The sequence below is a fragment of the Muntiacus reevesi genome, chromosome 15 (assembly GCF_963930625.1).
Source record: "Muntiacus reevesi chromosome 15, mMunRee1.1, whole genome shotgun sequence".
Lineage (NCBI taxonomy): Eukaryota > Metazoa > Chordata > Mammalia > Artiodactyla > Cervidae > Muntiacus > Muntiacus reevesi.
The window spans coordinates 40,036,954-40,063,726 of NC_089263.1; the positions used below are offsets into that span (position 1 = coordinate 40,036,954).

The 26,773-nt window shown below is 37.1% G+C and overlaps 1 protein-coding gene across 4 annotated transcripts in view; it reads left to right on the forward strand.

The window, feature by feature from the left end:
* The first annotated feature begins 1,343 nt into the window (after positions 1–1,343).
* The window catches only part of ARHGAP5 (Rho GTPase activating protein 5), a 70,703-nt gene continuing 45,273 nt past the window's right edge, over positions 1,344–26,773 (forward strand). The window contains exons 1-2 of one of the 4 annotated variants that reach the window (XM_065905929.1): positions 1,344–1,452; positions 14,519–18,397. In XM_065905929.1, the coding sequence (XP_065762001.1) occupies positions 14,678–18,397 (3,720 nt within the window). In that variant the 5' untranslated portion in view covers positions 1,344–1,452; positions 14,519–14,677. Of the gene's footprint in view, positions 1,453–1,648; positions 1,830–14,518; positions 18,402–26,773 lie in introns of those variants that run through there. The other 3 variants (XM_065905930.1, XM_065905932.1, XM_065905928.1) reach the window with 3 other exon arrangements.

The window sequence follows — 26,773 nt, forward strand, 5'->3', positions numbered from 1 at the left end:
TTGGCTAACTAAAGTACCTTATGTAACATAAGAAATAAAAAATAAATTTAAAAGACATTTTTTTATATGTTTACTGATGATGAATAATCAGTTTTCAATGCAGGAAATAAATCTACTCCCAAAGAGAAATTGGCCCCCAAATTACTTCTTTCTTTTAAACGTAACAAATTGGGGTAGATTTATGTTTTTGCTCATTCATTCTTTCATCTGCCGGTAGCTATTTTAAGAACTGTGTGTAAGACAGATTCTGATGACCTTGGGAAAGTCACAAGACCTCAGTTTCTTCAATGATGAAAGAAAAGACATTTTTCCACCGCCCTTTAACCACGACTCAATGGCAATGCTCAGATGAGAAATACGCCAAAAGCCCAGGGTACCTCCAAACTTGTGAGATTTCTGCGTCTCCAAAAATATTGACTATATTTGAGACAGTATAATAAAAGCCAGGTGACCGATGGTTCCTAAAGGTTTGCTCAGTAGTAGTGTGAGCAGGGGTCTTCTGGGCCACCCTGAATTCAGTCCGCCCCAGGTCTTGGCATCTCGCTCAATTTCCTTAAGAATGGATTAAACCGAGGGCCTGCCTCCGTCCCTGTGCGGTGTCGACGGAGAATCGGAATCTTCTTGCTCCCAAGGAGTTTTGCTTTCTGGGTGAGTACGGCATCAGGTCCCGGGCGGGTGCCGTCTAGTTGGCCAGCGATCTCAGGCAGGAAACTGGCTGCACACGCGGGAGCATGTCCCTGAGAACGAGCTTGGTGCATCTATTTTCCTCTCTTGAATTCTTTAATACTCAGAGAGCGTAGGCTGATTTATCGAGAATCATTCAGTGCCCATGCGATGTTTTGTAACGGCTAACACAATATCAGGTTCCTTTGCAGTATTGTGGTTTGCTCTCAGTTACGGCCAGAAACCGGAACAGAAGGAAAGGGAGAAAGAGAAGGTTCGGAGGCGACAGTGCTCAGAGCTGCAGGGTCGGCAGCTTCTAAAGCGTGGAGGATGGGACGGAGGAGGAGCAGAATACGGAGAAAGGGGGAAAGCAGAGGAAAAATATTCACGCCAATGGGTAAAAGGGAAAAGGTGAGAAGGAATGGAGTAGGAGAGGGAACCAATGGATGGGAGAGGCGGAGGAAGAAGGGGGAGGGGCAGAAGCCAATGGGGGAGCCTGGACGCGAGCGAGAACGCGGCCCCGCGCGCTCGCTCCCTCCCTCCGGCTCCGGCGCTCGCGCCTTCCCAGGCTCCCGGGAGACGAGGGCAGGGGCGGGGCCCAGCCGGGCGCGCGGCGCGGGAGGCGTCGCGAGGTGAGGGCGGCGGGGGCGGGGGATTGTGGGGAGGGCGGTGCGGGTGCGCGCGCGCGCGCCCCGTCGAGGTTGCGCCGCCGCTCCGCCCCCGGCCGGGTGTGTGGCAGCGCGCGCGCGCGTGTGCGTTCCGGCGGTGCGCGCCGGGAGAGATGCTGAGGTAAAGTTCGGGAGAGAGGGAGAGATCCGTCAGCGCGAGGGAGCCCGAGTGGCCGCCATTACTGAGCCCAGCGCGGCGGCGGGCGCCGGGGAAGGGGGGAGGGACGGGGCCGCCGCTGGTGGCGGGGAGGGAGGGAGGGTGGGTTACCCGGCCACGGGAGCCGTAGGGCTTGAGGTTTCGGGGCGTGTGTGTTGGGGCGGGCGGGGGGAGGTGGCTGAAGGGACGCGGCGCTCGGTGAGCGCGCCAGGGAAGAGAGGCGAGCCGAGAGTGGAGGAGGAGGCGGCGGCGGCGGGAGCGCTCCCCAGGAATGTCGCTGCCGCCGCCACCACCGGGGCCGCTGCCGTTGAGGAGGAGACGGAGGAGACCGACGGTGTTAGGTAGGACCTTGCGACTCCCAGCTCCTCTGGGCCTGTCCGTTCTCCCCCTCCCAGCCGGGGACCCTCCCGCCGCCCACTGCCCCGCTCGGTCGCCGCCGCCGGTTGTAACCAGTTCAAGGGGCTGGGGCCCCGCCGCCGCGGAGGGGAGCCCGGCGCCGCGCTCTGTCCTCGCAGGCCGGGGCGGGGAGCGGCTGCCGTGGGGGGCAGACGGGCGGCGTGAAGGGCAGAGAGGCCGGGGGAGGGGGCGCTTTCCCCACAGGTGATGGGGCAGGGGTCGGCAGGGGCCTGATGGTGGCCGGAGTCCGCTCCAGCCCGCCGTCCTCACTTGTCCTGGTCTCCGATGGTGCGTGGGGGAGGAAGGTGGCGGTGTCTATTAGCCGGGCGGCCGCTGTTAACTAGTTCCACCTGGAACGGGAGAGGTGGGGTGGGCGCATATTCGCGGAGACACATTCTTCATTGCAAACTTGAGCGCCTTTCTGGGGGATCGGCCCTTTCACTTTTTCCCCCCTAGCTCCCCCCTCCTCCCTGGGTTCTGTTCACCAATTTCTTGTCTGCTCCTAAAGCTCGGGGTAGGATGTGAGAAGTTGCACTGCGCAACCAAAACACAGCGTCCTAAGGGTAGGCTGCGACTGGGTTGAGGCTTTGAAATTGAGTTTTCGCTGGAATAACCTCTAGATTCTCCCTCTTGTTTCTACTAAAGAAAAGTATCGGGGTGGGGGTGGGGAACTGCGCGGGAGCGCGCGCGCACTTATCCACACATAAATACACTCACTCTCTCTCACCCTCCCTCTCCGGCGTTATTAGAAATGCAAGTGAGGTGGAGGCTCAGGGTGTAGCTGAGGCTGAAAGGTGCTCGGAAGTCTAGACAAACTATCAGGACGTTTAGTAAAATTCCGAGGAAGTTGTAAGGAAGATGGTTATGCTTTTACAATATGATAGAAATCCAGTTTGGGCCCATGTTTAATATGTGGAATTCAAATGTTTTAAATATAGACCAGAAGAGGCATACAAGATGGTGTGTACGCGCGTTTTTAAGTTCAAATTCCCATCGATAATTTGCTTTTGCATTTGTAATTGGTAGGAAACGACATCATTTTTAAAAAAGTGTTCAGGTATGAAATAGTGAAATGCGTCGCTATGTTTACTGATTTTTCCTTATGCAGTCTTCTACAGGTGTTGGGAGGGCGGGGTTTGCCGACTCTACTTAAATCCCAAAACTAGTATTCAATTTGAATAATTAATAAGTGTTTATTTCCATCGATGTTTTCATTCATTTCAGGGAGCATTTCTCTAAATCTCCACTTAAGATGGTTCTTTTAACAAAAATTTGATCTGGATTCAACGCTTCAGAAAAGTATTTGGTATGAGTAAAATATTTTAATAAAATGTTTGGAGTACTGTCAATTCCGGCTTATTTGACTTTAATGTGATGAAACTGTACTCTTATTTAGTATTCTTAGATAGAAATACTGACGATACCGGTAACCTACTAGGCAGTTTTCAGTTTAAGGTTTCGCTTCCATTTTAAATTGCTTTTTCATTTTTGGCTCTTTCATCTATTCTTTGAAATTGACCCACATTTCTTGTATCTGTAGTCGATCAGAGGAAGACCCTGGTAAATGCAGATTACCAAAAACTTGCATAGGCCTTGGAGCATGTGGCTAAACATACATGATTGAAAATCTGGGTATATCTGCATTTAGCTTTCAAGAAGTAGCACTACTGATCTAATTGACTTAAAGCAGAAATTAGAGCAGTTCAGGTGACTAGATTTGGTTGTCATGTGTAGGCTACATTTTTTTTAACCCACTTCAGCATGTATTTTACCATTTTTCGTATATTTATAAGAGCATTGGGAAATGGGATGTATTACACTTGGATATCCAAGAAAGAATTGTCACAGAATTCTGATATCTTTATCAGTTTTTTAGCACCACTCCCCCACATTTAAATTACTTTAGCGCTTTAGAAATCCTATTGCAAAAGTAATGTCTTAATTCTGTCACATGGTACTTATCCTAAATGTTTTGAAACCAGGACCCCACCCCTCTCTTTTTCTGTTTGAAAGGCTGATTTAATCTGTACACTTAAACTCTTTTGGAGAAAATTATTTCGACCTTGAAAGTTAAGATTTTTTAAGGAATAAGGAATAAGGTATTGTATTTGCATTCTTTTTTTGGAATTCAAGTTGTGGTACAGCTTAGAATAATATTTTGTAACTCACTTTTACATTGAGGAAAAAGTTACTTCTCAAGAAGACCGTACTAAACTTTTACTTTTTCATCATTAATGGTACTTAACACAAGGGTTGCTTTTAGTATTCAGTTCTTAAACATAAAATGGCATAATTGGGATTTTCTTGGTAGCTGCAGAATGTTTTGTCACAACTTAAGTTTCCATAGATACTATTTTTGAAATTTATTTGGACTGATTTTTTCTTTGCATACCTAGAAAGTATGCAGATGATATAGTTGACTCAAGAAGTGTTGTATAGTGTTCTGTTTTAGTAACATTTGTGTTCCTGAAGGATGTTTGTAAAATACATTTGGGGTACACCACGGGAGTCTGATTTTGTAAAGAACTGTGAAGAAAGTTTGTAAAGTGTTCCATTCTTTGGTGACTTGAGTAATCAAGCTCCTATTTGTTAAAGTGAAGGTTGTTGATAATTTTCTCAAACTAGGAAAACAAAGAAAAATATTATTTCACTGCTTAGAATTTTAGGTATGAACTTTAATTGGTTTTCAAATTCTGTTCCTTGGATCCCTTATGAATTTTTGCTGGATGCCTTGAGACTTCCTTGATATCTCACCCTTAGAAACCAGGGCAGCTTTTATTTTTGTCTATTAAAAGTATTCTTCCTAAATACAAGAATTCCTTTGAAAAAAGAAATCATCTGTATTAAAATTTGTTTGAAAGCATCCAGTTTGTATTCATTAATTCAGATTAACTTCGTTCGACCCTTATATGCCTGGCCTTAGGGGTACCAAGATAAGTTAGAAATAATGTAGCTCAAGCTATAGTTGAAGCAGTAGTAACTTTACAGTAATAAATATTGATGGTTACAAGTACTAAGAAATGTGGAAAAGAGAACCTCTGTTTCTATCAGGGCCTCTCTGGGAAACCTTTATAGAAGAAGCATTTGAATTTGAATGTTTTGACTGCAAGTAGAACTTCGAAAGTAAGAGAGACTTAAAAGGTTTTTGTTTTGTTTTCTCTCTTTTGGAGATTGTCCACAATTCCTTAGATTTGCAGTCAGATAAAATAGGTTGTTAATATTTGGTTATGTCTGTATTTTACTCCTTAGGACTATTGGGGAAAAGTTATGCATAACTGTAATTTTTGGGTTAAAATAATGACTAGTGTGGTTCCATTTGGTTAGATTTTCAAGCTTTTCATCACGAAGAGTTAATGGAAAAATGAATTTTCATTTTCCTAGCCTCATATTAGATTTAGTCTATTTTATTATCCCTGACCAATATTTTATTGAGCACCTACGCACTAGAGTGATACAAGGAAATATAAAATGTTTGCTCCCTTAAAAGAGCTTACAGCTTTGGCGCGGAACTTTGGTGCTTGACGATTTAGGAGTAAATGCCAGTTAACACAGTAGAAGAGCCATATACAAAGTAGTACATAGTGATTTAAGAATCGGTGCAAAGAAATTTAGATAAAGGAGATACCCTTTTGAAGTTTCAGGATTGGGATAAGTGAGAAAAAAAGACATTAAGTTAATGACACTGTGGACCCAAAGCATAGGGAGGTGTGGATAAATTAAGGGGGTGGGGGTGGGGGTAGATATAAGGTAAAAACGTACGAACTCACTTCGTACATTGTAAGCCAAATTGAAGGATTTGGGGAAAAATATTAACACAAGGTTAATAGAAGGAGTAATGGGGAAATAAATTATCTCTGCATTCCTATCTTCGTTAACTATATTTGGCATTGTCAGACAGCCTTGGAGAACTGATTCTTTGCCTTCTAATAGGGTATACAGTTTGTTCATTTTCTTCCTATTCAGTATTGTGATACAGCATTTTATATTTATTTCTATACTTGCCTTTTTAGAACCAAGATAATATCTCTCTCTATTTGCTTCTTTATTTTTGTTTTGGTTGACTGTTAAAGGGAAGGAGAGACAGAGATCCAGATTTCTACTTTACTGTCTAAGTTTATAACTCTTGGAATGCTTGTTACAAAGGGTATCACATCAAATGGTCTCTTAAATTATTTTCTCAAGTTTGCGATCTTGAAATTGATGTTACTAATCTTGACTTTACCTCATTTCATTTCTGTGTTTTCACTTGTCTTGGTAATACTGTCACCTGAAACTCAAGTGTTAGCACCATCTGTTGCTGAGACTGATCAGTTTTTCTTTAAGAAACTTGACTCATTTCTCTTTTATTTCTTTTATCTAGTAGCCAGTCACCAAAGTCTTTGTCTTGAATGGCTCTTTTCAGTTCTGTGATAGTTCAGGTGCTTTCAAGCCTCTAGTGTTTGCCCATCTCTTAGGCATTGTGCCCCTCCAAATCCAATTTTGTATTTCACTTCTAATTTAGAATGGTTTATTATTGCTCACTACATCTAACTCCTATTTGCCCTTGAAGACCTTCCATAGACATATCTTCAGAAATAAGTAAGTTTCTGCTTTCTAACATGGCAACTGTACTCAGCCACTCCACACTAATCACATACCAGGAAAGACTTTAAAATCCAAATCCAGTCTCTCTTTCAGAGTTTACTCAGATCCTTAAATCTATTGCAGGAGTCTGCAGATTATAGTCTGTGAGCACAATCCAGTCTGCTGCTTATCTGTGTTTAATGGCTTCTTACATTTTGAAATGGTTGGGGAAACAGTTTTGAATAATATTTTGTAATATGTGAAAATTACATGGAATTCTAATTTCATTGTCTATAATGATCATTTGTGTAAATATTGTCTGTGGCTTCTAGTATTTATTGTTTGACCTTTCACAGAAAAAGCTTTCAAAGCCCTGACCTATTCTAATTTGTACTGATCTTTCATTTCTTTGAGTTCTACTACATTTATCAGTTCTATAGTGTATGGCATTGCCTATGTCGCCTCATCTATAGTACTTGTTAAAAATAGTGGGCAGTAGTTTTCAGCCTTTTTTAAAAAATCCATACCACCTTTTTAGTCTGTACCCTTTTTTGAGATTTTTATTTGACCACTTAATGTTCCCGTAAGTAAGAAAATTGTAGTTTGTTTTCCCTCCTGTGTAGCCTTACAATAATGAATGTCAAATTATGCCCTTCCCGTTGTGTCTCCATTTTCCAAAGTGAGAAGAAAGAACTTGGACCCTGGAAAGGAGTATATTCATAGCTCCCTGGCTTAGTCAGACCACCCTCCCTGACCACCCTATCTAAACTTCTGCCATAAAGTTAAGCAAATAGTAGCTAAGCACAGTATATATTTAATGGGTTGTTTACATAGGTTGATGTAAGTGAGGTGACCCTTGATTCTTCTGTTTTCACCACAGAAGAAAGAAATGGACTAGGAAGGGCTTAGAATAACTTTGATACGGTGTCCTCAGAGACAACATGTTACTAGAGGAAAGTGTGGATTAAAAATAGGATTGGCAGTAAATCTGTTTGGGAATAGTTTACACCATTATGTTATGCAGTGAAACTTTTTCAAACAATAAATACTTGAAATATCAAAAGATAAAAATGGGTAAAAAGCAGAATTACCTTTGCTGAGTAGAGTTTGGAGAGATCCCAGACTGCTGCATACTGAGACCCTTCTGGAAGTACCCTTCAGGCTTAATGTTTATAAACCCATTTTTTCTGTTAATGAGCAGACTAAAGGTCTTGGGGGAAGAACTGGACTTTTTATATTAGAATTTTCTGCACTGCAACACCTTATGGACCCATAACAGTATGTGATTTTTGTTAATTGTGACTATGAATGTGACTTCAAGATTTTCCAGGATCTGAGTTTGAAGATTGATTCATTTAGTCATCAAATACTTGATCTCCCATGTATGTCAGGTAGTGATCTGAGTGCTGGGAATATGGCTAAAAAATAAAAAATCTCCATCCTAGCACTTTATCCTGGATCCTACCAAGATATGCTTCCATGAAAACTAATTTATGGGAATATGACTTTAGCATTCCTTTCAACCTTAATGTTGTGTGCTTATGTGGTACAAACCTTAGTCAAAGAAAATATGGAATATGATTGACCCTCCTATAGGCATTAACATTGTTTACTTAACTCTCTTTTGTATGTTAAAATGCCGTTTTCGTTTCCTCTTCTAATTTTTATAGCATAAGTTTGTATTGAGATATACTTAAGAAAAGTATTAAGTCAGTATTATGCCATATTCATCTTTTAGTATACAGTTGATATTTTTACTCTCAAACTTTTCTAGGTAAGTTTATCTAAGACTGTGGAATATATGATCATCTTTGGGCTTGAATCTGTCTTCTGTCTTGAATATTTGTTTATTTAAGGGATATTTTCTTTATTTGACCTAAAAAAGATGGAGTAGGGCTTCCCTGGTGACTCAGTGGTGAAGAATCCTCCCTGGTCTGGGAAGATCCCACATGGTGCAGAGCAACTAAGCCCATGTGCCATTACTATTGAACCTGTGTCCTAGAGCCCAGGAGCTGTAACTACTAAAGCCTCCTGTGCCTTAGAGCCTGTGCTCCGCAACAAAAGAAGGCACTGTAACAAGAAGCCTGCACACAAAATTTGGAGGATTGCCCCCACTCTCTGTGACTAGAGAAACCTGTGAAGCATTGAAGACTCAGCTCAGCCAAAAATAAATATTTTTTTTAATTAAAAAAAAATGGAGAATGTAATTACAAAACTGCTTCTGTGGAATTAGGTCTTTGAAATGTACATTTAAAAAATGTTTTAAGTGTCAAAAATAAAAGTTAGGTGATCATTCTGACTGGATACAGGCATGCTTTGTTTTATTGTGCTTTGCAGGTGCTGAGGGTTTGCACATTGAAGGTTTCTGGCAGCCTTGTGTAGACCGAGTTGTAGATGCCATTTTCCCAACAGTGTTATTTTTTGATTAAGGCATGTACATATAGACATAATGGAAGCACAGTTAATAAACTACAATATAGGGTAAACTTTCATATGCATTGAGAAACCAAAAAATTTGTGTGACTCACTTTATCGTGTATTTGCTTTTTTGTGGTGTCTGCAACCAACCATGCAATATCTCCAAGGTATACCTGTACATTATTATAGATCATAGTTAAATGGCAACCCACTCCAGTATTCTTGCCTGGAGAATCCCAGGCATGGAGGGCCTGGTGGGCTGCTGTCTGTGGGGTCGCACAGAGTCGGACACGACTGAAATAACTTAGCAGCAGCAGCAGCAGTCTTTATTCTGATAGCTTAATTTTTGATAAAAATTTTGGAACCTTGAATATATGTATATTTTCTCCATAAATGATATCTTTTAGGTTAATAAATTATAGCACTTATTTAGTAAACCTAACATGATTTACTTTTTATTTTTTTTAACCAGAGAATTAAGAACATTTGATTTTATTAATTAGGCTTCATACATTCATTGAATAGCTACTATGTGGAAAGAACTGTTTGGGGCTCTTGGAATATGATGATGGAATGAACAGATTTGTGCATTTGTACATCTTTTTATTTTTTAATTTAATTTTATTTTTTCATTTATTTTTATTAGTTGGAGGCTAATTACAATATTGTAGTGGTTTTTGCCATACATTGACATGAATCAGCCATAGATTTACATGTGTTTCCCATCCTGAACCCCCCTCCCACCTCCCTCCCCATCCCATCCCTCTGGGTCATCCCAGTGCACCAGCCCCGAGCACTTGTCTCATGCATCCAGCCTGTGCTGGTGATCTGTTTCACACCTGATAATATATGTGTTTTGATGCTGTTCTCTCAGATCATCCCACCGTCTTTACATCTTTTTAAAACCTAGAGTGGGGAGGGTAGAGGGATAGAGTTAATGACAAATAATAAAGAAGTTGTGTAGTAAATTAGGATAAGCAAAGGGGAATTTGGAGATTGTTAGGGAAAGTAAGGGCGAAGGTAGGAACATGTTTAGCTTGTTCAGGGTTCTTCACTGTGACTGGAATAGAATGAGGAATGGGGAGAATAAAATGGGAATAGGTCAGAGAGTAAGATATGGTTAGAGAAGGTAGGTCTTGTTGTAAGCCATTGAAAAGACTTAGCTTTTACTTTTTTGGAGCCATGGGAGAGTTTTAACCTAAAGAAAGAGAGAGTCTGACTTACGTTTTAAAAGAAATAGTCTGACTGTTCTGTGAACAGACTGAGTAAGAGGAGCAGGAGTGGAAGCAGAGAAATTAGTTGAGAAGCCTTTGGAATAATGAAGAGCCAGAGATGTGAATGGAATGAGATCAGATTTATAGCAATAAAGGTAGTGAAAAGCAATGATTTCTGAATGTATTTTGAAGATGAGGCCAACAGGAATTTCCTGACAGCATATAGTAACTTGGAAGTGTGAAATATTTTTTAAAATATACTTTTTATTCATGAGTGCAATGGTTTTGTGAAAATTACAAAATTTAGTTTAAATCCAGAATTACTAAGAATCTTTCAGTTGACTAGATTCCTTATAGAACTTTAAAAAAGATTTTTTTTTTTTTGCGGAAAGCCACTTCATGTTATTAAAACTCCATTAAAAGATCATGTTGTGTTTGAATGACTTAAAACATTTCAAAACTTAGTTGTAGAGATAGCTTCATTTCAGCACAGTTGTCCAACTTAAAGATTATACATTGTCATTAATTTCTGTAGAGATACTTATTCTAAACATTTCCTTGAAAGTTTATAGGATAATCTTAAAAGGCAGGAGGAGAAATTACATTGCAGGTTATTACAAGTAGCACTAATGCTTAAGAAGGGTTTCCCTGGTGGCTCAGTGGTAAAGAACCTACCTGCCAATGCTAGAGACATGGTTGAATCCCTGGGTCGGAAAGATCTCCTGGAGAAGGAAGGAAATGGCTACCCACTCCAGTGTTCTTGCCTGGGAAATCCCATGGACAGAGGGGCTACACTGGGAGCTACTGGTGGGCTACAGTGCATGGGGTTGCAAAAGAGTTGAACACGACAACAGTGACAATGCTTAAGAAGGTAAAGATTGGTTATCAAGAGACTCAACCCTGTAACTTTGAGTAGGTCATTATTGCTTTTTATCTTGGTTTCTATATTTTTTTTTTACAAAGATTAAGTTATGTCAAAAATAGAAAAGATCAACATAGTCAAGTATTAGCCATTAAAAACACTTGAAAGGAGTTTTCAAATTTAATCTAACAGCCTGCCTATAGACATTGGCCATTAGCTTATTAGTGGGAAATTTTGAAAAGGCATTCTTTTTTTCACAGTACAGAAGAAAAAATACCTTGGTTAGTTAATGGAGTGCAATTTTGACTTGAATAGTGAGGGCCAGTGGATAAATTACATAAACTATCCAAGTGTCTGAAAGTAAATTTCCTTATAAACCTGTACAGAAAGTATAACTTTCTTCCTTGAGGTAGTTATGCCATACTCATTCAAATGACAAAATCTTTTCGAGGACACGATGACAATAGTTTTCTAGTCTAGGATTTCTCAAACTTTTTCAAAATCTGAAGATACTTTTAAAAAGCTTCTGAGTTAAGTAAACGTGTAAATCAGATAAAGAAGGCACTGCTATGGTGAAGAGTTGGAGAGAGCAACTATTTGTCTAGCATCCTTTCCTACCTCTAGATAAATGAATTTTCTCACCTGATAATCACTATATGGTGACTCATGACAAAAACTCTGGATCTGACTTCAAAATGCCAGCGGGTAGCCTGCCTGAGAACATTGTTAGTAGAAAGAGCGTGGATGTTCTTCACTGTGGTAGTTTACTGTGAATTTGGTCTGTAAACCACACATGTCACACAAGACTACCTTATTTTTAATTTGAACTTTAATATTTGTAAGTCAGAGACTGCCACTAATTAGGATGTGTCAGAGCCTTAGTACTGAAAATTTGTCAATACAATAGAGTTTTATTTCTCTATTAAATAAAAAGCCTTCCAGTTTTCAGTGACTGATAGAAGCATGACTTCATGCTTCCATTCACCTTACTTTTAAGGGCTTTTTCTTTCTGAAACTTTAAAAATTCATTTTGTGGTAGTGTTTTTGACTTTATGCTGGATAATTTTATATAGAAAAGTATCTCAGTCTTCTGAGGTTTATGCTCTAGGAGAGCATGAATGATTCTTTTAATGTGTTTGGATAAGTATTTGTAAAAAATATTAACCAAGATGTAACCATTATGATAAGAATTAGATTTATAGTTGAAAAATTTCCACAATACTCAGGTCCATATGACAAACTGTTACTTTTCTATTGAAAATTTTGTGTCTCTTAAACTGGAAAGCAGGGAACAGTCTTTTCACTGCTTTGAATTGCTCTTAATTTTCAGAATAGATGTTTGTCCACCAGAGTTAATCAAGAGCTCTGTGTAGTTCTGGTGTTTGTAGAATTCAATGTAAAAATTCTCCGAAATAATCACTGATTATATTTTCTTTTGGTATACATTTAAGAGGATATCATCTGCAATTTTTTTGCTTGTCTAGTAAGAAAGAAAGACAGACTTTGTATCCTGCTCTTTACAGGTTTTTTTTTTTAACCATTTGTTATGGAATCATTATGCTATTTTCACAAACTAATTTCGCTTTTTATTGCTCTTTATAACTGTTACCCAGTTAGTTCACTGTTTTCTTTTCAGTAAGTATCCATTAAGTAGCCCAATTGTTCTTTTCTGTAGTTAAAGAATGTTAAACTTGATGCTCAGTGCAAATATTCAGTTTGATCACATTAGGATTTAAAATTTTTTTTACTTGATAAAGAAATTTAATAGGATTGAGTGGGACTGCCCTAAATTCTTACACTGCTAGTTATTGTATGTACTGCTCTCAGATAAATACTGGTAAGTCCCCAGCCTGAACATGTCATTTTTTAATAAATCTTCAACAGCTTCCTTGATTCCAACAATCAAATCTTAAAAACAGAAAATATTTATTAAGCATTTTTTCTTTGCATTTAATATTAACAAAGAAAAACTTAGTTCTTAAATTTGTTTAGATAGGCAGCTTCATTTTATACATGGGGGAACCGTGTCTCAAAAGATTTAGGGTTTTACTGTTGTTGTAAACTAATAAATGTTAGGAATTTAATTTGAAGTCATTTCCATTTACTCATGATTTTCTACTACTTATTTTGGTCCTTCAACATTATATTACAAAAGTGAACCTAATAAATATTTTGCTTGAGTGTTTGGTGGCTGATACATTTAAAATTAGTATTTCATTGAGGTTGCTAGGATAAACTTAGAGAATACAAGAATAAATCTTGAGATTTTATTATAAAATATTGTATTAGAAATATTAGTCAAAATTTTAAATTGCAAGAATTAATTTCTTTTTACCATTAGTATAGCAGATGTAGACTATAATCTTAATAGATATTTACTTGCAATTTTGAGGGTATGGAGAAACCACATATTTGGGGCAGATAGTGGTTATTTCCTGAGCTTTAATTTTTTTTTCCCTCATGGTCTTGATGATTTTTTATTTTGTCTGGATTGAAGATATTTTTCATATATGTTGATGTACATGACTGGATATTTTCCTTGTGAAATTTGATATGGTAGAAATTATGTATTGCTTTTCATTCAACCTCAAAAGAATGTGAAGAGTCTCCAAATAAAACCATTATAAGAGACTGATTCATTGTTTCCACACAAATAACCTGAAATTAAATTACATGCAAGTCTTAAGGGTTATTTGTTGTTTTTATGTCAAATAATTCTAAAAGATTGTCTCAGATATATAATCTTAAAATTCTTGAGCTTTGTGCTACTCAAAATATGATCTGTGAGCTCTTTGTAAATACTCTGAGAGGAAATAAATGCAGGAATCAGGAACATTTAGAAACAGTTGGGCGGTAATTTTTTGTCTCTTGAATCTAATAAGAAATTGGGGCCTCCATTTTTTAAAAGATTTCATTCAGATTAAAAATTTCATTGTATTTTTAAAAATTGACTTGCAGATATGAAATAAACATTGGTCCTTAGTTTGAGAAGTGTTGATCCAGTTAATCACTGTAATGATTTGTATTAACTGTTCATTTTTTTCCATTTTCTTGTTTACGTATATGAATATACTTAATTGGTTTTGTATATAATATTTGATAGATTGCATAAGACTTTAAATTCTAAGATCTTGCTAAATTCACATGAAATTCCATTTTAGGGAATAAGTTTTGAGGAACCATGTAATAGAAAGCAGATAGTTTTTTTTAAGTTGTGAGAGAGTTGTTAAGGCAACTAGTTTGTTTTAGTTATCAAACATAGCCTCCAGTCAGAGAAGACAGGAAAATTGAGGGAAGGGAAGGACTAGAAACAAAATGCATATTTGGTTAATAGGGTTTTATTTTAAAGTTTGTAAGATCACATTAAAATTTGTATTTAGTTTTTTTAGTTGGTAGATTTGCCTTAAATTTTGGGGTCCTCTTGCACTTTTAATAGTAAATCATAAACTGTCTTTGGTGATTTTTTTAAAATACTGTGACACTGTTAACTTGTCTGGTGCTTTATTGTGAACATTAATGTGTATATAGTTCAGCATGTGTAATTCATGACTAAGATTTGTCCTATTTCTCTTTCTAGGAAGATGATCCGTATGATCTTGAAGACCTTTCTGCACAGAAATGAGGGAAATACAAAGAACCAAATGTAGTTCTGAAATGTATTTTGAGATGATTTTATTTTCAAAATGAGAAGTATATCTGGTTATCTTTATGAATGTAGAGACATGACAAGAGAGTTATGATGGCAAAAAACAAAGAGCCTCGCCCCCCGTCCTATACCATCAGTGTGGTTGGACTCTCTGGGACTGAAAAAGACAAGGGTAACTGTGGAGTTGGAAAGTCTTGTTTGTGCAATAGATTTGTACGCTCAAAAGCTGATGAGTATTATCCAGAACATACTTCCGTGCTTAGCACCATTGACTTCGGAGGACGAGTAGTAAACAATGATCATTTTTTGTACTGGGGTGACATAACGCAAAGTGGTGAAGATGGAGTAGAATGCAAAATTCATGTCATCGAACAAACTGAGTTCATTGATGACCAGACTTTCTTGCCTCATCGGAGTACGAATTTGCAACCATATATAAAGCGTGCAGCTGCCTCTAAATTGCAGTCAGCAGAAAAACTAATGTACATTTGCACTGATCAACTAGGCTTGGAGCAAGATTTCGAACAGAAGCAAATGCCTGAAGGGAAGCTCAATGTAGATGGATTTTTATTGTGCATTGACGTAAGTCAGGGATGCAATAGGAAGTTTGATGATCAACTTAAATTTGTGAATAACCTTTTTGTCCAACTATCAAAATCAAAAAAGCCTGTAATAATAGCAGCAACTAAATGTGATGAATGTGTGGATCATTATCTTAGAGAAGTTCAGGCCTTTGCTTCAAACAAAAAGAACCTCCTTGTAGTGGAAACATCAGCACGATTTAACGTCAACATTGAGACATGTTTCACTGCACTGGTACAAATGTTGGATAAAACTCGTGGCAAGCCTAAAATTATTCCCTATCTGGATGCTTATAAAACACAGAGACAACTTGTTGTCACAGCAACAGATAAGTTTGAAAAACTTGTGCAGACTGTGAGAGATTATCATGCAACTTGGAAAACTGTTAGTAACAAATTGAAAAATCATCCTGATTATGAAGAATACATCAACTTAGAGGGAACAAGAAAGGCTAGAAATACATTCTCAAAACACATAGAACAACTTAAACAGGAACATATAAGAAAAAGGAGAGAAGAATATATAAATACTTTACCAAGAGCTTTTAACACTCTTTTGCCAAATCTGGAAGAGATCGAACATTTGAATTGGTCAGAAGCTTTGAAGTTAATGGAAAAGAGAGCAGATTTTCAGTTATGTTTTGTGGTGCTAGAAAAAACACCTTGGGATGAAACTGACCATATAGACAAAATTAATGATAGACGGATCCCATTTGACCTCCTGAGCACTTTAGAAGCTGAAAAAGTCTATCAGAACCATGTACAGCATCTAATATCAGAGAAGAGGAGGGTAGAAATGAAGGAAAAATTCAAGAAGACTTTGGAAAAAATTCAGTTTATTTCACCTGGGCAACCATGGGAGGAAGTTATGTGCTTTGTAATGGAGGATGAAGCCTTCAAATACATCACTGAGGCTGATAGCAAAGAGGTGTATGGTAGGCATCAGCGAGAAATAGTCGAAAAAGCCAAAGAAGAGTTTCAGGAAATGCTTTTTGAACATTCTGAACTTTTTTATGATTTAGATCTTAATGCAACACCTAGTTCAGATAAAATGAGTGAAATTCATACAGTTTTGAGTGAAGAACCTAGATATAAAGCTTTACAGAAACTCGCACCAGATAGGGAGTCTCTTCTGCTTAAGCACATAGGGTTTGTTTATCATCCCACTAAAGAAACGTGTCTTAGTGGCCAAAACTGTACAGACATTAAAGTAGAGCAGCTACTTGCCAGTAGTCTTTTGCAGTTGGATCATGGTCGCTTACGGTTGTATCATGATAGCACCAATATAGATAAAGTTAACCTTTTCATTTTAGGGAAAGATGGCCTTGCCCAAGAACTAGCAAATGAGATAAGGACACAATCCACTGATGATGAGTATGCCTTAGATGGAAAAATTTATGAACTTGATCTTCGGCCTGTTGATGCCAAGTCGCCTTACTTTTTAAGTCAGTTAGGGACTGCTGCCTTTAAACCACATGGGTGCTTTTGTGTATTTAATTCCATTGAGTCACTGAATTTTATTGGGGAATTTATTGGAAAAATAAGAACTGAAGCTTCTCAGATCAGAAAAGATAAGTATATGGCCAACCTTCCATTTACATTAATTCTGGCTAATCAGAGAGATTCTATTAGTAAGAATCTACCAATTCTCAGGCACCAAGGGCAACAGTTGGCAAACAAGTTACAATGTCCTTTTGTAGATGTACCTGGTGGTACATATCCTCGTAAATTTAATGAAACCCAAATAAAGCAAGCTCTAAGAGGAGTATTAGAATCTGTTAAACATAATTTAGATGTGGTGAGCCCAGTTCCCACCAATAAGGATGTATCAGAAGCTGACTTGAGAATTGTCATGTGTGCCATGTGTGGTGATCCATTTAGTGTGGATCTTATTCTTTCACCCTTCCTTGATTCTCATGCTTGTAGTGCTGCCCAAGCTGGACAGAATAATTCCCTAATGCTTGATAAAATCATTGGTGAAAAAAGGAGGCGAATACAGATCACAATATTATCATACCATTCCTCAATTGGAGTCAGGAAAGATGAACTGGTTCATGGGTATATACTTGTGTATTCTGCCAAACGGAAAGCATCAATGGGAATGCTTCGAGCATTTCTCTCAGAGGTTCAGGACACCATCCCTGTACAACTGGTGGCAGTTACTGACAGTCAAGCAGACTTTTTTGAAAATGAGGCCATCAAGGAGTTAATGACTGAAGGAGAACACATTGCAACTGAGATCTCTGCTAAATTTACAGCATTGTATTCTTTATCTCAGTATCATCGGCAAACTGAGGTCTTTACACTGTTTTTCAGTGATGTTCTAGAGAAAAAAAATATGATAGAAAATTCCTATTTATCTGATAGTACAAGGGAATCAACCCATCAGAGTGAAGATGTTTTCCTGCCATCTCCCAGAGACTGTTTTCCTTACAACAATTACCCTGATTCAGATGATGATACAGAAGCACCACCTCCCTATAGTCCGATTGGGGATGATGTACAGCTGCTTCCAACACCTAGTGACCGATCCAGATATAGGTTAGATTTGGAAGGAAATGAATACCCTATTCACAGCACCCCGAATTGTCATGACCATGAACGCAACCATAAAGTGCCTCCACCTATTAAACCTAAACCAGTTGCACCGAAGACAAACGTGAAAAAATTGGATCCAAACCTTTTAAAAACAATTGAAGCTGGTATTGGTAAAAATCCAAGAAAACAGACTTCTCGGGTGCCTTTGGCACATCCTGAAGATATGGATCCTTCAGATAACTACTCAGAACCCATTGACACAATTTTCAAGCAGAAGGGCTATTCTGATGAGATATACGTTGTCCCAGATGACAGTCAGAATCGTGTTATTAAAATTAGAAACTCATTTGTAAATAACACCCAAGGAGATGAAGAAAATGGATTTTCTGATAGAACCTCGAAAAGTCATGGAGAACGGAGACCTTCAAAATACAAATATAAATCTAAAACCTTATTTAGTAAAGCCAAGTCATACTACAGAAGAACACATTCAGATGCAAGTGATGATGAGGCTTTCACGACTTCTAAAGCGAAAAGGAAAGGAAGACATCGTGGAAGTGAGGAAGACCCGCTGCTTTCTCCTGTTGAAACTTGGAAAGGTGGTATTGATAATCCTGCAATCACTTCAGACCAAGAGTTAGATGAGAAGAAGATGAAGAAGAAAACCCACAAAGTCAAAGAAGACAAAAAAGTAAGTTTAATGTATGGTTCATAATGTTTCCAAAGATGTTTGTTTTGACTTTTAAAAAATTATTTTTTAAGATAATGGATTTGACGTCAGTGAGAAGTTAGGCTGTCTGTCATTTAGTAAGTGTAATTGGCAGCTCTTTTTAATTTTCTGAATATTTTGTGAGGATTGATTATTTTTTGTTACTTTTATTTACTTGTGCTTTAACTTATTTATTTTGCAAAGAGTCAGACATGACTGGGCAACTGAACAGCAAAAAGCTTATTTGGGGTGGAAGTTTGATTTTGTGTTCTTCAGCATAAAAATTCTAGGTGAATATGTAGATTCTGTCTACAGAAACTTAGATATAAAATGCTTTTGTTCATTTTCTGTTTGTCTGTAAGCATCCTATTTGTCTGTCTTTCCCTTTTGACTTAGCAGTTTTGCAGCTTGATTTGTTGACGTAAATATATTAATTTGATATATTGGCATATTTGATATATTTTATTGCGCTTTGCTTTTTGCACTTCCCAGATACTGCGTTTTTTACAAATTGAAGGTTTGTGGCAATCCTGCAATGATCAAGGCTTCATAGCACCATTTTTCTAGTAGCATTTTCTTACTTCTTGCTTGCTTTTGTGTTGCATTTTGGTAATTCTCAAAATATTCCAAATTTTAAAATTATTATATTTGTTACAGTGGTCAGTGATTTTTGATGTTACTATTGCAAAAAGATTACAACTCACTGAAGGCTCAAATAGTGATTAACACATTTTAGCTACATTTTTTAATTGATGTATGTACATTGGTTTTTTAGGCAAAAGACTGTCGTACACTTAATAGCCCGCCATATAGTATACATGTAATTTTTACATGCACTGGGAAACCAGAGAATTTCTGTGATTCACTTTATTGCGATATTTGCTTTTAGGCAGTGGTCTGGAACTCAACCTGTATTATCTCCAAGACATGCCTATATAACATTGCTTTAAATTTTAGAGTCATTGTGTTATGATATTTGAACTTAAGAGAATTGGAAAACATGATATTTTGGAAGCTTTTAGATCTATAAGTGATTTTTTAATCCTTCATTATTTCACTTTAAACATAAATGTCACTTAAATGTTTGAACCTCTGTTCTTAAAAAGATAAACATAGGTTACAATGCAGCTTTATAAATATAGTTTTATGCTGCAATTATTCTTTAGAGCTTTGTATTATATATGTACAGTGAAGTGCCTTGGATGTCTCCAAGGCTAGCTATTTATATCATAGTTATCCGTGGTATTTTTTCCTTTAAACATTACAGAAAAGCTGGAGCATTTTGGTGCAGCTTTTGTTTGCCTGGAAATTATTTTCATTGTGTAAGGTGGACTTGAGTAAGTTGTCTTCTGTTTCATTTTAGTGAGCATTCACTAAAAACCTGCTATATATATGCTTAAGTCTGTACAAAAAGCTGTTGAAGGATATAAAAGAATTGAAGATGCGCATCCCTAAAAAAGCTTAAATGTTAGTTTGAAAGACAGTACCCTGTTTTTGGAACAGAGGTAGAAAAGTAACACTAGAACACTGTAGGGAAACATAGTGTAACAGTTAAGAGCACATGATCTAGAGCCAGACTGCTAGAATTTGAATCAGCTTACTAGCTGTGTAAATTCTGTATATGCCTTTCAAGGAAGATGGAGATAAACATATTTCCCTATGAGAAATATGTTCATAGTTATTTAAAATAGTGCTTGGCATGTGGTAAATTGATCAAATAAAAAAATATATACATTATTTTGTGATAATACTGTCAGATACATACATTAAGTGAATACAAGATGAGAGATCACCATAGGGGTATAGAGTTAGGTTCCTAAAACTTCATGAAAAAGGTAAATCACCAGCTTTGAATATTTTGATTGGTTTTTAGGAAGAAGAAAAGATACTTTAAGAGGGGTAAGTCATTTGTACCGAGGTGTAAAATTGTGTCTAGTCTAGTTAAGATACAGTAGGAAACTGTCCCAGTTGAGGGTATTGTGCAATATCATTGCCTTTATAGAGAGTTGATAATGGCCAGGGAGGCCTGGAGTGCTGCAGTCCATGGGGTCACCAAGAGTCCCACGCAACTGAGCAACTGAACTGAAACTTACAAGAGTCTGCTAAACTGAAGAGCTAGTTTAAATCCAAAAGCAGTTAGTTAAGCAGGGCCTAAGCAGTAAGAAAATTGTTTTGTACTTGAGATTCCGATTAGGGAGGAGATTGGCATCAGGTAGTCTAGCTAGGAGGCCGATGTACACATTCAGTTTTGAAGTGATGAGTACAGAGACCAAATGAGAAATCAACAAAACTAGAAGTTTTACTATTTGAAAAGACTAGAAACATAGACAAAAATCTGACAAGATCAGGTAAAAAGAGAAGGTGTAAACCCTGAGAATGAAAAGGGGACTATAATTACAGATAGCTTAATTACAGATAGATCAGATTAAGCAGAGGAGGCAATGGCACCCCACTCCAGTACTTTTGCCTGGAAAATCCCATGGACAGAGGAGCCTGCTGGGCTGCAGTCCGTGGGGTCACTAAGAGTTGGGCATGACTGAGTGACTTCACTTTCACTTTTCACTTTCATGCATTGGAGAAGGAATTGGCAGCCCACTCCAGTGTTCTTGCCTGGAGAGTCCCAGGGACAGGGGAGCCTGGTGGGCTGCCGTCTCTGGGGTCGCACAGAGTCGGACACGACTGAAGCGACTTAGCAGCAGCAGCAGCAGATTAATAAGATAGTAGAAAATACTGTCAACAATTTAGATCAATAAATTTGAAAGTTATGCAAAGTTGAAGTCTATGACAAAAAAGCTTAGAATAATCCTGTAACTGTTAAATAAGTTATGAAGTAGTAGTTACATCTTAGCACAAAAATACCAGGCCCAGGTAAAATTCTACAGGAGACTTTTTAAGGAACAGGTCATTCCAATGTTCTACAAATCCAGAAAATAGGAAGAGTAGGAGAATTCATGAAATTCATTCTCTGTGAAGTTATGTATTCTTAGTCCCAGAACCAGTCAATGATAATGTAAGAAAGGAAAATTATAGTCCCATTTTACTTAAGAGTGCACATGCAAAAATTGTAAAGTGCAGGTCTACAGACCCTTAACTGCAACTTTGAAATCCATAACCTCTGAAAATCAAAAATTTTTGTAGAATTCAGCAGCATGATCTGATTTACTGTTTTTGGGAAAATCCTACTTGAACTGGTGTGTGAGGCTACATATAATCATTGTCTTATCTAAAAAAATATCGATATAGTTCACTGCAGATATATTCATGTATTTGAACACAGGGTACTGACCCAAAGTTTGTTGGGGTTGTTATGTAATAGACATTTTTTGTATTGTACAGTATTGGTAATGACTGAAATTTTCTGAGTTCTAAAATACATCTTACCCCAAGAGTTTTAATTAAGGGATTATAGATGTATTTAAGGGCAAAAAAAAAAAAAAAATTCAACAATATATAAAAAGCACTTGATAAAATTTCATTCATTAGCTTCCTACTAATTTAGTGGAAAGCTACTAAATTATGAACAGGTGAGAGCTTACTTGAGAACAGGTATCTATAAATACACAAACAAGTGAAATCACTTTAAATAACATCCTCATGAGGGAAATGAATTCCCTTTTCACCCAGAAACAAGATAGAATGTTTAAAATATCACCACTTCCAGTCAATATTATATAGAGATGCTAGTTAAAGCAATAAGATAGGGAAAAGATAATAAAAGTGTGAGTATTGGAAAGAAACAAAACTTTTGTTAGTGGCTGATGGTATGATTGGCCTATGTGAACGCCAAGTAGGATCTCCAGGTAAATTATAATATTAATAAAAGAGCAAAGTTAGTTCCATATATCATCAATAATCAAGTCAGTTGCATCTCTATACATCAGCAATAAATAACTAGAAAAAATAATTTAGAGAAGACACCATTTACAAAAGCATAGTAGACTATCTAGTGCCTGGGAGTAATTGTAACATAATGTGCAAACCTCTGTGTTGAAAAGCATAAAACATTATTTTAAGACATTAAAGAGCATATAAATAAATGGGGAGCTGTTGCCTTCCTATCCATGAATGTGGCTTATCATAAAGAAGTTATTGTTCTTCAGACTACATCTCTAGATTGTGTTGTTTCACTAAAGTGTCAAAGATTTTTCAAGAAATTTTACACAGATTCTAATACAAATATGGAAGAGTAAATAGTAAATACAAATATTGAATAACTAGGACACTTCTGAAGAAGAAAGACAGAGGTGGAGTGGTGACATATCTGCTTATTCTGTCAACTTGTGTAGAACTTTAGTATTTAGCACAGTGTGGTTAAATAGAAACAGTCACATTGACCAGTAAAATAGAACAGAGAGCTCCCAAATATACAGACCTCAAACTCAGAACTGTCCTTCCAAGCCACCTAAGGCTGTTGAACACTTGAAATGTGGCTAATCTGAATTAGGAAAAACTGGTCTACAGGGTAAGTAAGGGCTTCCCTGAGACCTGTCATTTTGTTAGATCTGATAGATGAATAGAACTTAACCAGAGGAGTAGTTGGGTGGATGGAAGAATATTTAATCCTGAATGAAGAGAATGTGCATGTTCTTAAAGGAGATGTGATTAGTCAGTGTGACTAGTCAATGATCTAAAACAGTTGTTGACAAACTTTCTTTAAAGAGCAAACTAATAAGTATATGAGACTTTGAAGGTGTGAAACATCCTGTATTATAACTGCTCAGGTTTGCCATTGCAGTGCAAAAGCAGCCATGAACAACACGTAAGTGAATGAGTATGGCTGTTTTCAAAAAAACAGGCAACAGGGTAAATTGGTCTGCTAGGCCATAGTTGGCTGATACCTGATCTATGGGAGAGAATAGTAAAGGAGAGATTTGAGAGTGGCTACTGGACTCAGACCTTTTTAGCACTGTTGGACTTTTTGTTATTGAGCCTAAGAGTAAATTGAAATTAACAGAGTTAGTGAAGCTGAAATCACTTAGTTTCAGTGTGAAGTATGGGTTGAGTGATATGGAAGACCAGCAGGGATTTACATAAAGTAGCCTAAGTGAATCGTGATGAAAGATTTATCACGATTCACTTTATAATTTTATAAAGAGAATAATAAAGTGAATGAAACTGGAAAAAAAAAGAAAGATTTGAATAGTTGGAGTGGGAGGGAGAATGGTGGCAATGGATAGAATGGGGTGGATTTGGTGAATATATTGCGTATATGAGGGAAGGGTGAAGATGATGAATGAGACAGGAAAGATACCGCCTTGGTTTCTAGCTTGTGCAGCTTAATCAGTGATGATGCTGTTCCTTACATAGAGCATTGGAAATTTGCCAGGTTTGGAGTTGAGGGGTAGAAATTAGAGTTCAGTTGGAGGTATCAAGTAAGCATTTAGATATGCAGATCTTCCTAGAAGAGGTCTGAGTTGGAGATACATATTTAGGAGACAATGAAACAGAGATAGCAGTAGATGAAATGACATAGGGAGAATGAATACAGTTGTCTAACACAGCATTGAAGAGCTACCAATGTTGAATGGCCAGGTAGTAGAGATGATCCTTAAAGGTAGGGAGAGTAAACGTGGACCACATACCCTTTCTTAGCTGATTGCCTCACCTGTAAATTAAGAATTACAATATTTTCCTTGGGATTGTGATAGAAATTGGAACTATGTGTTTCAAATGCCTGACATGTAGCAGTACTCAATAAATGCTATTATAATGTGCTTCATGCCTGAAATATCCCAGTATACTCCAACTGTATTTCAGAATAGTCCTCTATTCCATTTGCTGGATTAGTTTCTTGACTCATTTTTAAATTAAATACTCCTAAGTTTTGCACGTAGGTGATTTCTGATCCTAAGTTCATGCACTTCTTTTCTTTTATTTTCTAAGAGAAAAGTTCATTCTTTTAACCTTTGTTCTTTGATTCCAGCATGGGAGCTATAGTCTAGGAATATTTTTTTAGGTTCCTTGACATCTGGAAAATCATAACATTTGGGTATTAGTGGCATTTAAAAGAGGCTCAAAGACCTGATTCTCCTAATGTAGGCTTTAATTATCATTTCTGCCAATCAGAGAAGGCTTTATGCTTAATTACCTTTTGTTCCATACCCCAAAAGGAGTTTAGTATTAGTTGTGGGAACAAAAGTTGTAAGATATTTCTTGATTTGGAAAGATTTGTAAGGATTATTTTCGTAAATCATGACCCGTTATACACATATATATTTCTGTGTAAAGGAAATTTTCTAAAGCAATACCTGCTTTATAAGTTATTTTGATTTTCTAGCCTATTATAGTGAAAAAATAGGTGCTGGTTGTGATCTGTTAAATTGATTTTGTAACTTAAAAGTGCTTGTAAAACAGTGCTTAAGAGAATGAACTAAATGAGAAAATTTGAGTTGTATTGATAAAATTGCCAGTTTTTAACACATGCATGCAATGAATTGAGGTGTACTTGTCTTTTCTTCAGTATCCATTTTGGTGCTATCTTCTTGATTCAGATAGTAAATAGTAGAATACTTGGTGAATTTTGTGGTGCATTAGAATAAGCTGGTATTCTAATGATTTTTCATTTTCAGCCTTTTTAAAGGTTGTTTTCCTGTCATTTCCAGGTCATGAATCTTTTCATCCACTTATTTTTATTAGCAACTACCAACTGGTATTTTACTCTCAGATGTTCCTTCCAATCCATATTATTTTCTTTGTATTTTATTGCTCCCTTCTTACTGAAACCCCTCTATCAGTATCTTAAAAGATTCTGCTGCTTTAACCATTGTACTAGGGGCTAAGAGCCTGTTAAAGAAAGAATACCAAAGTAGGTATGTTTTCTTAAAAAAAAAAAAGGAAGGGATATCTATATATTGAGTCAGAAGGTGTTAATTTATTATTAGTAAGTAATGGATTGATACCAAGCTATTACTATGGTAGATCCTTTAGAATAGTAAATCTTAAGTTTAGAATTATTAGACTTCTGACTTCTAGAACCTCAGTCTTTATTAAGTAAAATGCCCACTTTGAAAATACTGTCAAGCCAAACAGTGGTAACAAGAATTTTCTCTTGATCTAGAAATTGTTCATCCCAGATACAAAAGTAATGAAATATGTGATAATATGTCTGTGTTGAACTGCTGTTTGTCTATATCAGAATGTATAAGTTACAGGGTAAGTTGCATTTCTTTTTTTAATGCGTATCACTTTTTTAATGTAACCTTCTGACAGTTGCTTAAGTGACTGTCGGTGTTCACATCTGAGAGAAACTAGAGTCTTGAAAGAATTATATTTAAGGCTAACTAAAAATTGGATGCTTGTAAAACTTACTATAGAAAGAGGAGTACTTAGAGGTCAGATACAGATAATGTAGTTTGTACCTGTTTAATGAACAGGGTCATTTAACCAAGTCTTGAACTGCTTGACAGTTTCAGATTTTCTATTTTTTACCTATTTTTTTTTGAAATCTAAAGATTTCTGGGCAGTTGATACAGGGTGCCCATTGTATCTATTATTACCTTGCAGACACTTCCTTGTGGGAGAGAATAAGGGTCACTTTTGTAAAGGAAGTGTGTTCAGAAGAATGAGAAAACTGCTTTCCCAGATTCCTCAGTCAGCATCTTTTCCAGTTTCATTGCTGTGAGTTGGGTCCTGTCTCCATTTCTAACCAGTGAAGTCTACCCAGGAGAGTAGAATTATGCTGCTGAATGTTGACCTGAGCCTTTAGAGCTCTGGGTTGAGGTTGGCTTCCCCCAAATTAGGGTAATTTCTAAGGGATGAAAACCAGTGTCTACTGCAGGCTGGATTTATATCTTGTTTATAGTTGATCTCCATGTCCTCACACAATAGGTTGTACTATGATCAGTTGAAGTCAGTATGAATATATGACTTTTTCTTGTAGTAGTAATTAAACAACCGTTTATATATATATATATATATATATATATATATATATTTTAATAATTGCATTTATTTGACTCAAGGAAATTGTTATTTTATCCAATAAGCATCTTACTGAATGCCTGCTATGACAGAGGAACACTGTCCAAAGTTATGACTTGGTCGTGGGCTCTGCTCTCAGGAATTCAGTCTAGTAAATTTGGTTTTGTTGAATATTAAGCATTTTTAATATTTTCATCAAGGTTAGTAAAATTGGTATCTCTCATTTGGAAAGCATTTACTGAGGTGTCTTTAGTAACAGCTTCTATTGCTTTCATACTGGCTAATTGGCTAAATATGTTCTACCTCTGATTGATTAGTTCTAAAGTGTTTCAGGAATCTCTCATGAAGTTAAAATTAGTTTCTTTAGTAGCATTTCTGGTGCTGGTGACATCAATTAATGGTATGACATAAGTGTGAATATATAATATGAGTATTTCT